The sequence below is a fragment of the Psammomys obesus genome, unplaced genomic scaffold (genome assembly GCF_907164565.1).
Source record: "Psammomys obesus unplaced genomic scaffold, mPsaObe1.curated_primary_1811, whole genome shotgun sequence".
Classification (NCBI taxonomy): Eukaryota; Metazoa; Chordata; class Mammalia; order Rodentia; family Muridae; genus Psammomys; species Psammomys obesus.
The window spans coordinates 11,979,020-11,994,363 of record NW_026596034.1 but is presented as its reverse complement, the minus strand read 5'-3'; the positions used below and the strand labels follow the sequence as shown (position 1 = coordinate 11,994,363).

Below are 15,344 nucleotides of genomic sequence, written 5' to 3'. Positions count from 1 at the left end.
AATAAAGATTTCCAGTTCATGAATCTGGATGTCTTCTTAATTCAGTTCTTTGGTTATTTTGTTCTGTGATATCAATGTAAGCATTTGTACTTCTATGGTGATTAAGACAATTTTATTAAAAATCTGTCTTGTGTATACATATGCAGTTGTGTGTGTATGTAAAGGGAGGAAGGTCAGAGGACAACTTTCTAGAGTTAGTTTTTCTTCTACTGTGTAGGTTCCAGGCATTAAACTGGGTCACTGGGCTGGGCTTGGCAGCAGGTACCATCTCATTGGCCCCCTTGTTACATTTATTGCTGGGTATTTTTAGAAGATTATGTTATGTCTAAATGAAGACAGCTTCTTTTTGTTTTTGGTTTTTTTGAGACAGGGATTCTTTGTGTAGCCCTGGCTATCCTGGAACTACCAGGTTTCAAACTCAGATATTTGTTGCCTCCTAAGTGCTGGGATTAAATGTGTTCACCATCAATACCAGTTGACTTGAAAAAACACTCAAATCTGTCTTAAATGGTGGGAATGGAACATTCTTGTCTTAATTCTGATTTTGGGCAAAATGTTAAGTGCTTGATCATGTTGATACCTGTGGGGTTTCATAGGTTCCTATTTTCAGGCTGAAATCTCTCTGCCTTCTAGGTGTTTTTTTGTTTGTTTTGTTTTTTGCCTTTGAGAAAAGTCTCAACTGTTTCACAGACTGGCCTCTAAATACTAAATCAGTCTTCTTGCCTTAGCCTCCTGTAATCTGGGGGGCTGTAGTTCTTTTTAATATGAGTGTGTTGTTGTTATGAAAGGGTTTTGTCAAAGATATTTGCTGTTTGATACGATTATCATCTGAGTTTTGTTTTTATTCTCTTGGTATGTGATCTCTTATGATGGTGAGATTTTGGAGGTTAGACTTTGTATCTTACTATTAAATCTCACATGGTAAATTTGTATATATATTTTCAGTATGCTATAGACTGAGGGATTTTATGTCTATTCCTCTTCTGTAAGTTTTGCTGTGATTTATCTAGTTGTCTGATTTATCTAGTGACGCCATAGAATAAATAAGTGCTTTCCTAAGTTTTTAAAGAAACCAGGTCGTGCGTTCTGTGTCAGCAGGGCTGGTCCTAAACTCCTGGGTTTAAGCAGCGTTTCTGCTTGAGCCTCCTGACTGCTGAGATTCATTCCCTAATGCCACTAGTAAAACATTTTTATTCAGTAGTTGAAATGTTTTTGTTCGAGTACAGTTTTTGCTAAAAGATTTGAAGATAACAGTGTTAAGAAAATCCCGATGGTAAATGGCAAATGAAAGGTTGATATACAGTTGGAGCCATGTGCTCCAGAACATGTTATTAGGTGATCAGATTGGTATCTGGGAAATAACAAGCATGTATTTCATTTTTTTTCCTCCTTCCTTTTAGGAGTGTTTCTCAGGAGTTATCAGAGACCATCCTCACCATGGTAGCCAATTGCAGTAATGTAATGAATAAGGCCAGACAGCCACCACCTGGAGTTATGCCAAAAGGTCGCCCTCCTAGTGCTAGCAGCTTAGATGCCATTTCTCCTGTTCAGGTAATGAAATGCTCCAGTTCTCGTCTTCATTTGTTCATAGATTCAGAATAGACCCAACTTCTGCATCTTCAGTAACAGCTTGATCTTACTATATTTTAGATAGCTGCATGTGTAGCATATTTTAAAGGAGATCCTTCCATAGGCATTTTAACTGAGAGTAGACTTTAATAATCAAATAGAACATGACTGAGAGGAAAGATATAAAAAGGGCTTCTTTTTAAAATTAGAATTACACTCTTGAGAAAATAAGCACTGCCTTTGAATCTGATGTGTCTTGTTTGTAGCTTCACGGGCCAAGCAACAGTACTAGAGCATAACGACTTGTTATAACTGGGCTCTTCAGCTCTCAACTGAACTGCTCTTTTAAAAACAAGGTACATTTAAGTTACTCCCTGACATCGCCCACCCCATTCTCTTTTGGGAGCAACATTATTCCACTTCGGTTTCAGATGCACTGAATGGCAGGTTGGGGTTTAAGGAAGGAAAGGCACTTAGAGACTCTTCAGTGTCTACTTTATAAGACATTTGCTTGTCATTTCCCATACTCATGAAGGTGTGACGTAGTGCCACAGTTAAGCTATTTGGAGTACAATTTCTAAATATTTTTTTAAATCTCTGTGAATAGCACGTTTTGTTTTGTTGTTTCTTGTAAAAATCAGAGGTGATCTTTTTGAACCCTAAAATTTATAAAATCTGATGTGTTTTAATTAAAAGATAAATTTTAATACTTTTACTGTGTTGTAAGTAAAACAACAGGTTGAAATTATTTTTGATTTGATAATGTAGTATTTGCTCCATGTTATTACTAAAAGTTCAGTGGTCAAACAATAGGGAGGGCAGTTACTTTTGTAAGTTCTGTAGTCTTCTATGGCTCTGGTACATTATGGCGGGGCTTAACTCTTTAAACCTATTCCTTATGTAGTATGAAAAATGACTAGCAGACTTAATACTGTTTAAGTGTTATAATTGTGTGGGTGTTGAAGTGTTTCAAGAGTATGAAGAGGTTTTACTGTGGCTTACTATACCATATTTGCCTTTCCTCAAAACATGTGTAATACATTGTTATATTTTTCTGTAGATTGACCCTCTTGCTGGAATGGCGTCTCTTAGTATAGGTGGTTCAGCTGCCCCTCACACCCAGAGTATGCAGGGTTTTCCTCCAAATTTGGGTTCTGCATTCAGTACCCCTCAGTCACCAGCAAAAGCATTTCCACCACTTTCAACCCCAAATCAGACAACAGCATTCAGTGGTATTGGAGGACTTTCATCACAGCTTCCAGGTAAGGGGAAGTTGGATACGGTTGGAATTATTTGTAAATTTTATTGTGCCTAGTTAGTGTAGGCTAAACACTGGACTGACTGCTAAAAGAATGGTTCTTACACAAATGTGAAAGCCATGTATCCAAGTTGTGGGGAGAAGGAAGCACTCTGTTTAATTTGGTTCCTTTTAATGGAAATAAATGATTAGGATTTTATGTTAGAAAAGTCAGTTAAGTTAGTAGAAGAAGGATTCTGTTTTACCAAATGATAATATGTATAGTGTGTTGGTCACTTAGTTATTTTTGCATCTTACATTAGTTTTGGTGCTTGGGATTTAATACTGGATTAGTCACACGCTAAGTGTGTGAACTTAGCATTATGAGTGAATCACAAAGATAGAAAAGACTGCAAACTAAATTTAAGCTTTTGTTCTGTCTGACTTGTATTATAGCCACATAGTGTGTATTTTTACAACCTTTTTACTTCCTTCTCAATAGGGTTGATTTGTAATTTTACAGTGAAATAAAGTTTTTATTTTTCTCATTATACATACTTCTTTTGTGCAGGCTGTAAGTTAGTACACTAAAACCCAAGGAGTAAAGTATCATGATAAAATGACCTAATTATAAAATTGAAAGGAATAAGTAGAGAAATCCTGAATCATGATATCAGGGAAACGGTTGCATGAAATTCTTTAATTTTAATCATGGTAATCTTGAGTAAGTTAGTATATTCTTTGGGAGTATACACTTTAAAATTATAAATTTAGTGCTATAGATAATGGGGCCAGTAAAATGGCTCAGTGAAAAATGCTCTAGTTTCTGAGAGCCCGGAGATGTGAGTTTGATCCTCTGAAGCCATGTTAAAGGTGGAAGGGAAAAAAAATTGTCCTCCCATATTCACACTTATGCTATGACACACATGCACTCATATATGCATCCCATACACACAATAAGTTAATTTTCCTTTGAAGTGAAGAAGCACTGACTGAACTTCTGGCTGCCTGCATCTCTCTAATAGGTGGTCTTGGCACAGGAAGCCTGACTGGTATAGGAACTGGGGCCCTTGGACTTCCTACAGTGAACAACGACCCTTTTGTACAGAGGAAACTGGGCACCTCTGGACTCAACCAGCCTACATTCCAGCAGAGTAAGATGAAACCTTGTAAGTGGTAGTGTTGTCTGTGATTGTGAAGTGTGACTGATACACGTAATTGTTTTGTGTTGTCCTTGGAATTATGTAGACAGAAACATTGACTTGCGTGGTGACTTTATTGAGTCATCATCGGATCATGTATGTCCTTAGACTTGTGGGAATACACAATTGTGAATTAATAAAACTAGAGCTATCACTCCACTGTCCTCTGGTTTGACAAAACAAAATGGTAGTAATAAAATGTGTCCTCAGGCTGTTACCATAAAAGTAAGAATAGGTATGGGAAAGGGAAAAATTTTAGAGTTGTCTAGTTTTCATAGAAATTTTATGTGTCACAGTAGATTTATTGGTGTGGTTTTCAAGAAGTCAGGAGCCCCAGGCATGGTGTCACATGCCTTTAATCCCAGCAATTGAGCTAGGTGGGTCTCTTGAGTTCAAGGGCAGCCTGGGTCTGTATAGTAAATTCCAAGCCATCCAGAGCTATCTTGAGAGACCCCTTCTCAAGTCGGAGGAGGAAAAGAAGTCAGGAGTAGGGTGGATGGAGGAGCAGCGAAGAAAATTCGGGTTTTTGTTTCAGTTAGTCAAGTGTTTTGAAGTAAATTTTGTATTAGCTTCCTAGTATATGTAATTTTATTTCTGTCATAAATATCACTGTAATATAGATTTAAGGCCAATATTTAAGGCTCACTTCTATAGTAATATTGCCCAAAAAGACCCTTTTTATATATCCATCAGCATAGATGATTGACCTCATATGTCTGTCTTATTACTGAGACTAAATATTGATGATAGAAGAATTCAGAGAACTAACATGGTTGTATACATATGTGATCCCTGCCTTTGTGAGGTAGAAGCAAGTTCTAGCTAGCTTGGGATAACTAACTTTGTACACCCTAGTTGTAGTTTTTCTAAAAAAAGAAAGCACTGGGTATCTTCATAGGTCCGGGGTTCAACCCAGCAACCCATGTGGCAGCTCACAACTGTCGCTCTGCTCTGGGGATCTGACGCCCACTTCTGGTCTCCAAGGGCACCTGGCATGTACATGGTGCACAGACATACTGGGAGGCAAAACGCCCATACATATAAAATAATTATTTGTGGGTGGGGGGAAGCAGACCAGGTATTGTTGATACAGGCCATTAATTCAAGGAGAGGCAGCAAGATCTCTGAGTTCAGGGCCAGCTACAGATACATATTGAGGTCCAGGACAGCCAGAGATAGTTGACACGGTCTCCTAATAGTAGTAGTAATAATAATAGCAAAAATAGTATTAAAAATAGTATATAATAAATAATGCCAAATTGACTTGAAAATCTTAGTGTGAAAGGTTTGTCTGAATGTTAATGTTTTGTAGCATGCTTTGTGTTTAATGTGTGTGTCATGCTTTATATTAAACCATATATTTGTTACAAAGCAGTAAAGGCTTGCTAACCATAAATGAATGAATGTGTTAATGGTAAATGTGTTAGAAATTGTAACTTACTGAATTTCTTACTGCAGTATGACTTACAAAATATTATAGTAGAACTAAGTAAAGCAATTTATTTAGAAGTCTTTCTTGTCTGCCTGACATACTTGATACTTGAACCTTCAATTTCTCTTAAACTCCCCTTCCCCTTCCCCCATCAAGTTAGAACCGTATCATTATCAGTCCCTCTAGCTTTCTGGGGAAATTGAAGAAAGACCTACATATGTATACTGATAGCCTTTTTCCCCCCCCCCAACAGCCGACTTGTCTCAGGTGTGGCCAGAGGCAAATCAGCACTTTAGTAAAGAGATAGATGATGAAGCAAACAGCTATTTCCAGCGAATATATAATCACCCACCACATCCAACCATGTCTGTTGATGAGGTGAGTGTTTAGGGTTCCTAATTACTTATGGTTTCATAAGCTTGGAATAAGGGTCCTTTCAGATTTTTTAGAAATTTGCTTAAAGTGTTGTAGTATTTCTGTGTTATCTTTTGAAATCTTTGTTTTAAGTTCTGTTTTGGTATTTTTTTTCCTTAACAAGTCTTGCTATTAAGGTGTATAAGGAAGATTCTTGTTAAAGTTTCTTATATGTATCTGTTTTGTTTATCTTGCTTTTCTAGGTTTTAGAAATGCTACAGAGATTTAAAGACTCTACTATAAAAAGAGAGCGAGAAGTATTTAACTGTATGCTGAGGAACTTATTTGAAGAATATCGGTTTTTCCCCCAGTACCCTGATAAAGAATTACATATAACAGCCTGCCTGTTTGGTGGGATAATTGAAAAAGGACTGGTCACTTACATGGCATTGGGTCTGGCCCTGCGATATGTTCTTGAAGCCTTACGGAAGCCTTTTGGATCCAAAATGTATTATTTTGGTATTGCTGCACTAGATAGATTTAAAAATAGGTAAGTAGACAGAGTGACATTTCTTTCTCCCTTCCGCTCCTGCCCTCAGCTGAAACTTCTCTCATTCTCAGCCTTCTTAGTTCTGGTAGTGTCTTTTCCTAATGTGGAGCAGTAACTAGTGCGCCTGACACATAGTGCAGTGCTTCCACATTAAGTGTACGCTGAGTTGTAGCCCCAGCCCATTGTTCTGGACGAGGGAAAATGTCACCTTTTAAAAGTAGAGGTAGTGGATTTGTTTATAGCGCTTAACTTTAAATTACCTTTTAAATTTTGATTGGATCGCTCACATTCTGGCCCCCTCCCTCACTGTCCCAAGTGCAGGGATTACAGGCCTGTGTGGCCATACCTGGGTAATACTTTATTTCCTAATAGAGTGTGAGGTTTGTGAGCCGCGTCCCCCTGCCCCCACACCCCCACCCCATTTTGGTGTTCATCCATTTGTTACTGATTTTTTTTTTTTTTTCCTTTTCTTTTTTTGATGTAGCCAGGTAGGCCTTGAACTTATACTCCTATTGTTAAGTTCTGGGGTTGTGTGCATGCACTATTCCTTGCTGGTGGGCTTTCCTTTGACAGTCTCTTCAAAATAATAGTGGGCAAATGATTTTTACATAGTGCTGAAACTTTTTTCTGTACTTACATGAAATGATGAACAGGTGTTTTTTTTGTTTGTTTGTTTGTTTTTCCTTTTTGTGGGCAGATTGAAGGACTATCCTCAGTATTGTCAGCACTTGGCTTCTATTAGTCACTTTATGCAGTTTCCACATCATTTGCAGGAGGTAAGTGATCTGTAATGTCTCTGCCCAGACCCTTTATCTCCTTTGATTAGTTTGGAAATTTGTGAGAAATACTAAGATTAATTTTTTAAAATTTATGTTTTTACTGTTGTCTGTATGTGTATAAGGACACACACTTTTCCTGGCTAAATGGAGGTCTGAGGACAACTATGTGGACTTACTTCTCTCCATCTGTGTTCTTGGAATTCTGCTTTTTCTTGGGTTCCTTCTCACCTCATGACTCCATAACTTCCCCTTTGTGTTTTTCTTTTGTTTGAAACATGGTCTTACCATGCACCTCTGGCTGCCAATAATTCACTTTGCATCCTCAGAATTCGAAAAGATCACCTGCCTTTGCCTCTAATGTGCTGGGATTAAAGGCATATGCCACAGTGTCAAGATTAAGATTCTTCAGTGATCTCAGTCTCTGTATTGTTTCTTACTCTTTGTTTTAGCTTAATAATAGACTAGATAAAAATGTGATACATGGTGTTGTGGTTTTCATGGTTAAAATGAAAGGCTTTTACTAGTTCTTGTAGTCTGGTGATGCTTTTGAACAGTAGATCACTCAGTGAATCTTTGTATATACTATGCAAAACTTTCCTGATCCTAAAAAGTAAAAAGTTCAAAGTTGCTCTACAGTAGGATATGTGGTAGCATGCATTTTTAATCCAGCAGCTTAGTGGGCAGAGGCAGATGGATCTCAGATCAAGGCTAGCCTGGTGTATATAGTGAGTTCCAGGTGTATGTACTGAGTTCCAAGCTAGCCAGGGCTATGTAGTCTGACTATATAGTCAAGAAAAACAACCCCAAAACAAAACTGCACAAAAAACAAATATAATAAATCTTTTAAATTACTCACTTAGATTTTGTGAAGAAACCTTCTGGGAGTCCGTTTCTACAAAAATTGACCTTGGAAATAATGCAGATTAGTGGTTTTTTACTCTTACCCTTTTTAGTGGTTGATTTTAAAATGATAGGCACTGTTTATGCCTTTAGCTTGCATTTGGTCAGTTTGAAAAGAAAGTTGTTTAATCTTTATTATAATTCTAAGTGTTAAAATTCATGTACAGTGAATTAAATTCTGTTATAAGTAACAAGAACAATCAGATTTAAAATCTTGACCTCCCAACAATGACATGACCAGTAGACTAACGTGGGAAAGGGAATTCTTACCCAGCCCCATCCCAATTAGTGACTGCTGACATGGAGAGTTAGTCTTTCCCCAGGGGTGAGCGCTCTTACCAGATATTCAGGGTCAAGTTATCAACTCTATAACATGAAAACGGCACTGAGCAGGTTGTGTGTGTATGTCTATGTGTTTTTGTGTGGGGGTGATTAAAGTTAGAGGCCACGAATTTGAGAGTACACAAAAAGATGATCATTAAATTTTAATTAAAAATTGCAAACTACATTTTTTTTTAAAGATCTGCCTTCCTGTTGGTGATTCTAGGGAGGGACCAACTGCCTACAGGCCCTGTACAACAAGCACCTTTAAAAAAAAAAACAACACATCACTATCTTGAGCTCAGAGATGTCATAACTGTCTCCTCTGCATGCTGGGGTAATAGCTTTGCACAGCTGCACCTTGCTTTAAGGAAACACTAAGTCGCTCTATACCTAAAATGACCTTAAAAATATTTAAGCTGCAAATGGCTGCCTCACACCTTTAATTCCAGCTCTGTGAGTGCAGAGGCTGGCAATATCTTGAGTTCAAGTCAGCTAGGACTACATAGTGAGAGCTTGCTTCCGAAAGGAAGGGAAACAAAGAGAAAGAAAAAAAAAAACATTTTAGTTATGATGATGTGTACGTGTGTGCGCGCATGCGTGCACATGCACGTGTCTCTGTATGTGTATAGTGGTTTTAGTTTTGCAGATAAGGATGATTTGAGGAAACATTAGGAGAACCACATGCCAATCCTCTAACACTGATATTTGAAATGAAAATGTCCATTATGTTGTTTATGATTGGATTTGCTTGCAGTTACAGTACTTCTGTTTCATAGTAAAAGTCTTACTGAGCTACAATAAACACTGTATGTTTATATTCAATAAAAAGTAGCTTGACATAAAATTTGGATTATTTTTTGGTTTTGTTTTTCAAGGCAGGGTTTCTCTGTGTAGCCTTGGCTGTCCTGGATTCTCTTTGTAGTCCATGCTGGCCTCAAACTCACAGTGACCCGCCTGCCCTTCTCCCCTTAGTGATGGGGCTAATACCATGTACTACCACACATGTGTTTTGTTTTGTTTTTATGTGTTTTGTTTTGTTTTGTTTTGTTTTTTGTTTTGTTTGTTTTTATGTGTTTTGTTTTGTTTTGTTTTTTAAACCGTTTAAGGAATTTTATTTACAGATATCTGAGCCTACTTTTTAAAGTTGTTTTACAAGGCTAGTTTAAAGCACTTCAGCATTCAAATTTATCTTTATAGGAGATAAAATATACACTTAGGTATTGGTGCCAGTGTGGTGCAAGGATTAGGAGATAAACCATAAAAGAAAAATTTTTTTTATCCTTTTGATATGTCAGACAAATGCTTGATTTCTATTAAGAAGTCTCTGTTTTCCTTTGTACCCATATAGTACATCGAGTATGGACAACAATCTCGAGATCCTCCTGTGAAAATGCAGGGTTCCATCACGACCCCTGGAAGTATTGCGCTGGCTCAGGCCCAGGCTCAGGCCCAGGTTCCAGCAAAAGCTCCTCTTGCGGGTCAGGTTAACACAATGGTAACCACCTCAACAACCACAACTGTTGCTAAAACAGTTACAGTCACTAAGCCAACAGGAGTCAGCTTTAAGAAAGATGTTCCAGTAAGTAGGTCTTTTTGCTTTCCAGGATCTGATGGTATAATATGTTGTAGAGGATCAGTGTGGTATTTTATTGTAAACATAAAAATCAGCATTTTCTCCCTGTATTTCCCAGAGACCACTATGTAATAATTCAGTAATGGCTTTAACTGTCTTACCAATGTAGTTATGCCATATGTATTTTTCATGCTAATGAAATCTCTCTAATCACTTTAAAATGTTTTACTGCCTTTATATTTTATTATTTATATGTGTGCTGTGATGTCTATATGGAGGTCAGAGAACTTAAGAGTCAGTTCTCTCCTTCTGGCATTTGGGTCTCAGGCCTGGGCTTGGAGGCAAGCACTTTTATCCTCTGAGTTATCTTGCCAGCACTTCTATTTTGTGGGATTTTCCTATGAAAACATCTTAGTTATTTTAACTTAATGGATTTTATTACTTCTAGCCTTCTATAAATACAACAAATATCGATACATTGCTTGTGGCCACAGATCAAACTGAGAGGATTGTGGAGCCCCCAGAAAACATTCAAGAGAAAATTGCTTTTATTTTCAACAATCTCTCACAGTCAAATATGACACAGAAGGTAAGGATGATATAGTTTATGAAATGCCCTCTTCGTTTCCTGGATATTCCTGGAACCATTGTTTTTTGTTTTGTTTTTTAACCCTTTTTAATCCAGTAGGTCAGGTGACATGGTATGAGTCTTCAGTCCAATCTACGGAGGAAGCTGAAGTGAACATAAGAGATTAGCTTTTTCTACCATGTGTGATGAGAGAGCCTGTCTAAAAATATAAACAAACTCAGTTTCAAACGCATGATTTTAACTGGGCATTATGGTGCATGCCTTTAAAAGAAAGTTATTATTTTTGTAGGAATTAAACAGTATTTCTTGTTTTGCAATGAGTTATAACCTATATGAAATAATGTCATGCTCTCCTGATAAGGAAAGTATCTTTTTCTCCTTCTCTGGGTCTTCCTCCCCTTCCCCCCTTTCCTTCCTGTCTTTTCCTTTTCCGCCTCTCCACTCTCCTCTCCTTTTCTTGCCTTGGCCAGCCTGGAGCTCATTATGCTAATCAGATGGCCTCTAAATTCTGTCTGCCTTCCATGTCCTGAGATTGAACGTATATACCACCATGCGCAGCTTTGATGGAAGTTTTTTGGTTTTGTTTTAATCTTTTTTCAGAAACTATTTTGTGTTTATTAGACCCAGTAAGTACTGTGAGGTAGAGCTTTGAAAAGCATAAGGATTGATCCTTGCCTTCTGAGAGTGAACTATTAAGCTAGTACTTTGAAATGGTTTTAGGTTGAGCATGATGACACATGGCAAGATAGAGACAGGAGGATTTCTGTGAGTTTGAGGCCAGCCTGGTCTACATTGTGAATTGCAAGCCACCTAGGGCTACATAGACTTTGCCTCAAAAAAAAAAAAAAAAAAAGTGTTGTGTGTGTATCTATGTATGTAACTTTAAAATGCTGGCCATTTTGGTGTAGACTTTTTATACCAGCCCTTGGGAGGCTGAGGGAGAAAGATCAAGAGTTTGAGTAAGATCATCCTGAGCTATTATATAGGCAGACTCTGCCTTTAAGAAATAAATGAGTGGGGCCTGGAGAGATGGCTCAGTGGTTAAGAGCACTTTCTGCTCTTCCAAAGGTCCTGAGTTCAATTCACAAATATCTGTAATGAGATCGGGTGCCCTCTTCTGGTATGCATGCATACATACAGGCAGAGTGCTGCATAAATAATAAATAATTTTTTTAAAGAAGTAAGTAAATACCATGTTTTAAATGTGAGGCTTATTTGCTGTTAAAGTGTTCTAGGGAAAGTCCAATCCTAATACTATAATGTCAGAGTTTTATAAGAAGGCAGATGCAGTGTGGTGATTCATAGTGATTCATAGAACCCAAACCTTACTTTTTATTTGTTTCTCTGTAATAATTCTCTGCTGCCTGTGTCATGTTGATTGGCTAGGTTGAAGAGCTTAAAGAAACTGTGAAGGAAGAATTTATGCCTTGGGTTTCCCAGTATCTAGTTATGAAAAGAGTCAGTATTGAGCCAAACTTTCACAGCCTATATTCAAACTTTCTTGACACATTGAAGAATCCCGAATTTAACAAGATGGTTCTGAATGAGACCTACAGAAACATTAAAGTAAGAGTCCTTATATCTCCTTTAATAATTGCTTTAAGTTGATCTTAAGTAGAACTTGGGGTATTTTGCTTTTTCTTTGTGCTATGCTAGATATCCATGGAAAGTGTCATAGATTTTGTTTCTAATGTTTACTGGATTCCATAAACCTAACTTTAAACTACACTTGTGTGAGTGTGCACTCTTCATACCCACATTTATGTACTCAGAGGACAGCTTTTAGGAGGTAGTTCTCAAGCTCAGAATATCAGAATGTCAGCTTGGTGGCTGGCACCTTTACTTACTGAGTCATCTAGGTGGTCCAAGCTCTAATCTTTTTTAAAATGCATAACCCTATGTGTTACTTAGGTATAATCCTCTTTTAAAATTTTTTAAATCTTTATGTATGCCTTCAGAGCTTTACTTTCTGTTACATGTGACAGTATTAAGCATTTTTTTGGTGGCATGCCATCTTATTCTGTGTGTGTGTGTGTGTGTGTGTGTGTCTGTTTCACTTCTTCACCACTTTGGAGATTAGTTGCAGCATGTTCTCAGTTTTCTGACTTCGTATTTCAGAAATAGTCTTACAGAAAACCATTTGGCTGGTTGAGTGTTAGATATCTAGATTCCAGACCTGTTTGAAACAGCTTTTGTTCTTTGTAGTTGATCTCTTATTATTTATTTTACTTGTTCCATAAAGTTTAACTATTTTATATCTAAACTACCATGTACTTGAGAAACTTTTCCAGGAAACAGTATAAACCAGATGGAGCTGGGATTATCCATTGCAGAGTAACTTGGGGCCAGCTTACAAACTAGCACTATTTTTAAACCTATGGATGGGAGTTTTCCCCGTTCTTGGTTACGCTGTAGTGCAAAAAGAATTCCTGGCTCCTTGTTGCACAGCTGACTTGTACCATTTTGCTGTTGCTTTATGGAGTTAAGGAACATGACTGTGTTCAATTTTATTATTTTAGAGCAAGAATTATTATTATTGTCTTTGGAAGTTCCCATGTACTCTGAGGCAAATTTTAATAATAACCATTTGTTTACTTATTTTGTCATGGGGGAATTCCAACGCAGGGTCTTCTTGCACATAGTAGATAAGTATTCCACAAATTGAGTGCCTTAGAATATTTTCCAAAGGTAATGTCAATAGCTTGCTAATGAATATAGTAAGATAATACCAATATGATATATACAATAGATATACTTTGGGTATATTCTCAAAATTGATAGGTTACATTTAGAAAGAATAGTGAAATTATCAAATATGAAATTGAGAATTTCTATCATAGTTTATTCTTTAACACTTATAAATTCTATACAATTGCAGGTGCTGCTGACCTCTGATAAAGCTGCGGCCAATTTCTCAGATCGTTCTTTGTTGAAGAACTTAGGACATTGGCTAGGAATGATCACATTAGCTAAAAATAAACCCATCTTACACACGGTGAGTTTTAAAAATGATAGGTGTGAAAGTTGACTGGAAGGAATGTTTTAATTGTCACTGCGCTTTTGCAAGACTGATAATGTTTGAATTCTTAATTCTGTGCCAGTGGACTCTTGGGTTATTTTAGGATACAGAAGAGCCAGTGGAGTGTGTGTGTGTAGCCACTCTGTTTATCAGGCAAAGGTCAGATAATAATGTATTGTTTGTGTTTTGAGAAATGAGCTTAGTGAGTAAGATAACGTTTTTTATGTTTGGTTTCTGTTTTTATTTTTTCCCCTGAGGGCTTCTGGAACTCATTCTTAGCTTCTCAACATTTTTACTTTGTTTAAAATTCTAGGATTTAGATGTGAAATCTTTGCTGCTAGAGGCTTATGTTAAAGGACAACAAGAGTTGCTGTATGTTGTGCCTTTTGTTGCCAAAGTTCTAGAGTCCAGCATTCGTAGTCTGGTGAGTAAATGTTATTCAGGGTGGATATAGTTTTGTTCTTACGTAAGATCTCCTCAGTTGATCTTCAATATTTGTAAAGTTAGGTGAAATTATGAGACCGAATGCAGCAGCTTTGGTGGTTTTCTGGAATGTGTTATCTATAAAGGGTTGGGGTTTTATCATGGTCATGTAGATTTAAGTGTTTAAATGTTGAAATAATGCAAAATAAAGGTTTGATTCAGAGCTAGTTTACTATCACAGCTTTTCTTTAGGTTTTTAGACCACCAAACCCTTGGACAATGGCAATTATGAATGTTTTGGCTGAGTTGCACCAGGAGCATGACTTAAAGGTAAAATAGTTGCTTCTTTCTTGGGAGAATTCTGTGCCTTGAGATGACTGAACTTTGCAGTAAAGCTAGACCATTGTAGGGGCAGTGTACAGTGGTCATTGTGTTAGGGTATATTTTAAAATTCCATGCACCCAACAGACTAGGGTAAGAAAAGATTTATTTGGGTACAGGAAAGGGAGGGAGGAGTTATAGGAGAAGAGAAAGAAAAGCTATATGTCATATGAGAAAGTGAAAAGTCAGAGAGAGGAGGGAAGGAGAAAGAAACAAGCAGAGAGAGAGAGAGAGAGAGAGAGAATGGTTGGGAGTGGCAGGCAGGTTCTATCTGGAGCATCTGGCCCAGCTGATGACATAGGATGTTGTCAGGACCCTAAAGGCCCGTGAGGGCAGGCCAGTTGATTTGCCTGCCCAGCATAAAACATTGAACTATTGGATTGAGTGTAGGATACATTATGAACAAAGCTCAAAGTTTCTGTTATTCTAATCAACTGGCATTATGCAGTTAAACCTGAAGTTTGAGATTGAGGTGCTCTGTAAGAACCTGGCATTAGACATCAATGAGCTCAAACCTGGAAGCCTGCTGAAAGATAAAGATCGCCTTAAGAACTTAGATGAACAACTCTCTGCCCCAAAGAAAGATGTCAAGCAGCCAGAAGAGCTTCCCGCCATCACGACAACAAGTAGGTGCAGAACTTTCTCAAGTGACATAATTCCACATAAATGAACTATTAACTGTTCCATGTTGTGTAAAATTTTGGTTACTTTTTGGTGAGCCTTCTAATTATCAAGTGAGAGTAACATCTAAGAGAGGTCCCTTATTAGATTGCCTCACTATCTCCTATCTCACTATCTCCTAAGTGAGCAAATATGAGTCAGTTGTCCTTGTTTCATAACCTGGCTAGTTTATCTTACATTGTTTGAAGTATCAGAAGTTCTTGAATGACACAATAGTCTGTGGTGTTTCTTAAGATCCAGGGTTTGCTAAATCAGGCACACCTACTAGGAGTGCCTATATCAAGGCAGTCAGGACTGGGTTTAGGTACACACCTCTAATTCTATTGCTTGA

At 37.5% G+C, this 15,344-nt stretch overlaps 1 protein-coding gene and 2 non-coding genes across 6 annotated transcripts in view; all 3 read left to right on the top strand.

Moving 5' to 3' along the window:
- Cnot1 (CCR4-NOT transcription complex subunit 1) overlaps positions 1 to 15,344 on the top strand; it is an 81,340-nt gene that overhangs the window by 40,658 nt on the left and 25,338 nt on the right. For 2 of the 4 annotated variants that reach the window (XM_055621331.1, XM_055621329.1), the window contains exons 17-29: positions 1,401 to 1,551; positions 2,630 to 2,831; positions 3,832 to 3,960; positions 5,694 to 5,818; positions 6,058 to 6,344; positions 7,042 to 7,120; positions 9,696 to 9,926; positions 10,369 to 10,509; positions 11,896 to 12,075; positions 13,388 to 13,504; positions 13,842 to 13,952; positions 14,204 to 14,281; positions 14,781 to 14,958. In XM_055621331.1, the coding sequence (XP_055477306.1) occupies positions 1,401 to 1,551; positions 2,630 to 2,831; positions 3,832 to 3,960; positions 5,694 to 5,818; positions 6,058 to 6,344; positions 7,042 to 7,120; positions 9,696 to 9,926; positions 10,369 to 10,509; positions 11,896 to 12,075; positions 13,388 to 13,504; positions 13,842 to 13,952; positions 14,204 to 14,281; positions 14,781 to 14,958 (2,009 nt within the window). Of the gene's footprint in view, positions 1 to 1,400; positions 1,552 to 2,629; positions 2,832 to 3,831; positions 3,976 to 5,693; positions 5,819 to 6,057; positions 6,345 to 7,041; positions 7,121 to 9,695; positions 9,927 to 10,368; positions 10,510 to 11,895; positions 12,076 to 13,387; positions 13,505 to 13,841; positions 13,953 to 14,203; positions 14,282 to 14,780; positions 14,959 to 15,344 lie in introns of all 4 variants that reach the window. The other 2 variants (XM_055621330.1, XM_055621328.1) reach the window with 1 other exon arrangement.
- On the top strand, positions 1,799 to 1,933 carry LOC129687289 (small nucleolar RNA SNORA50). The gene has a single exon (XR_008721767.1). It is a non-coding gene; the product is annotated as a small nucleolar RNA SNORA50 (small nucleolar RNA).
- LOC129687288 (small nucleolar RNA SNORA46) lies at positions 12,869 to 13,004 on the top strand. The gene has a single exon (XR_008721766.1). It is a non-coding gene; the product is annotated as a small nucleolar RNA SNORA46 (small nucleolar RNA).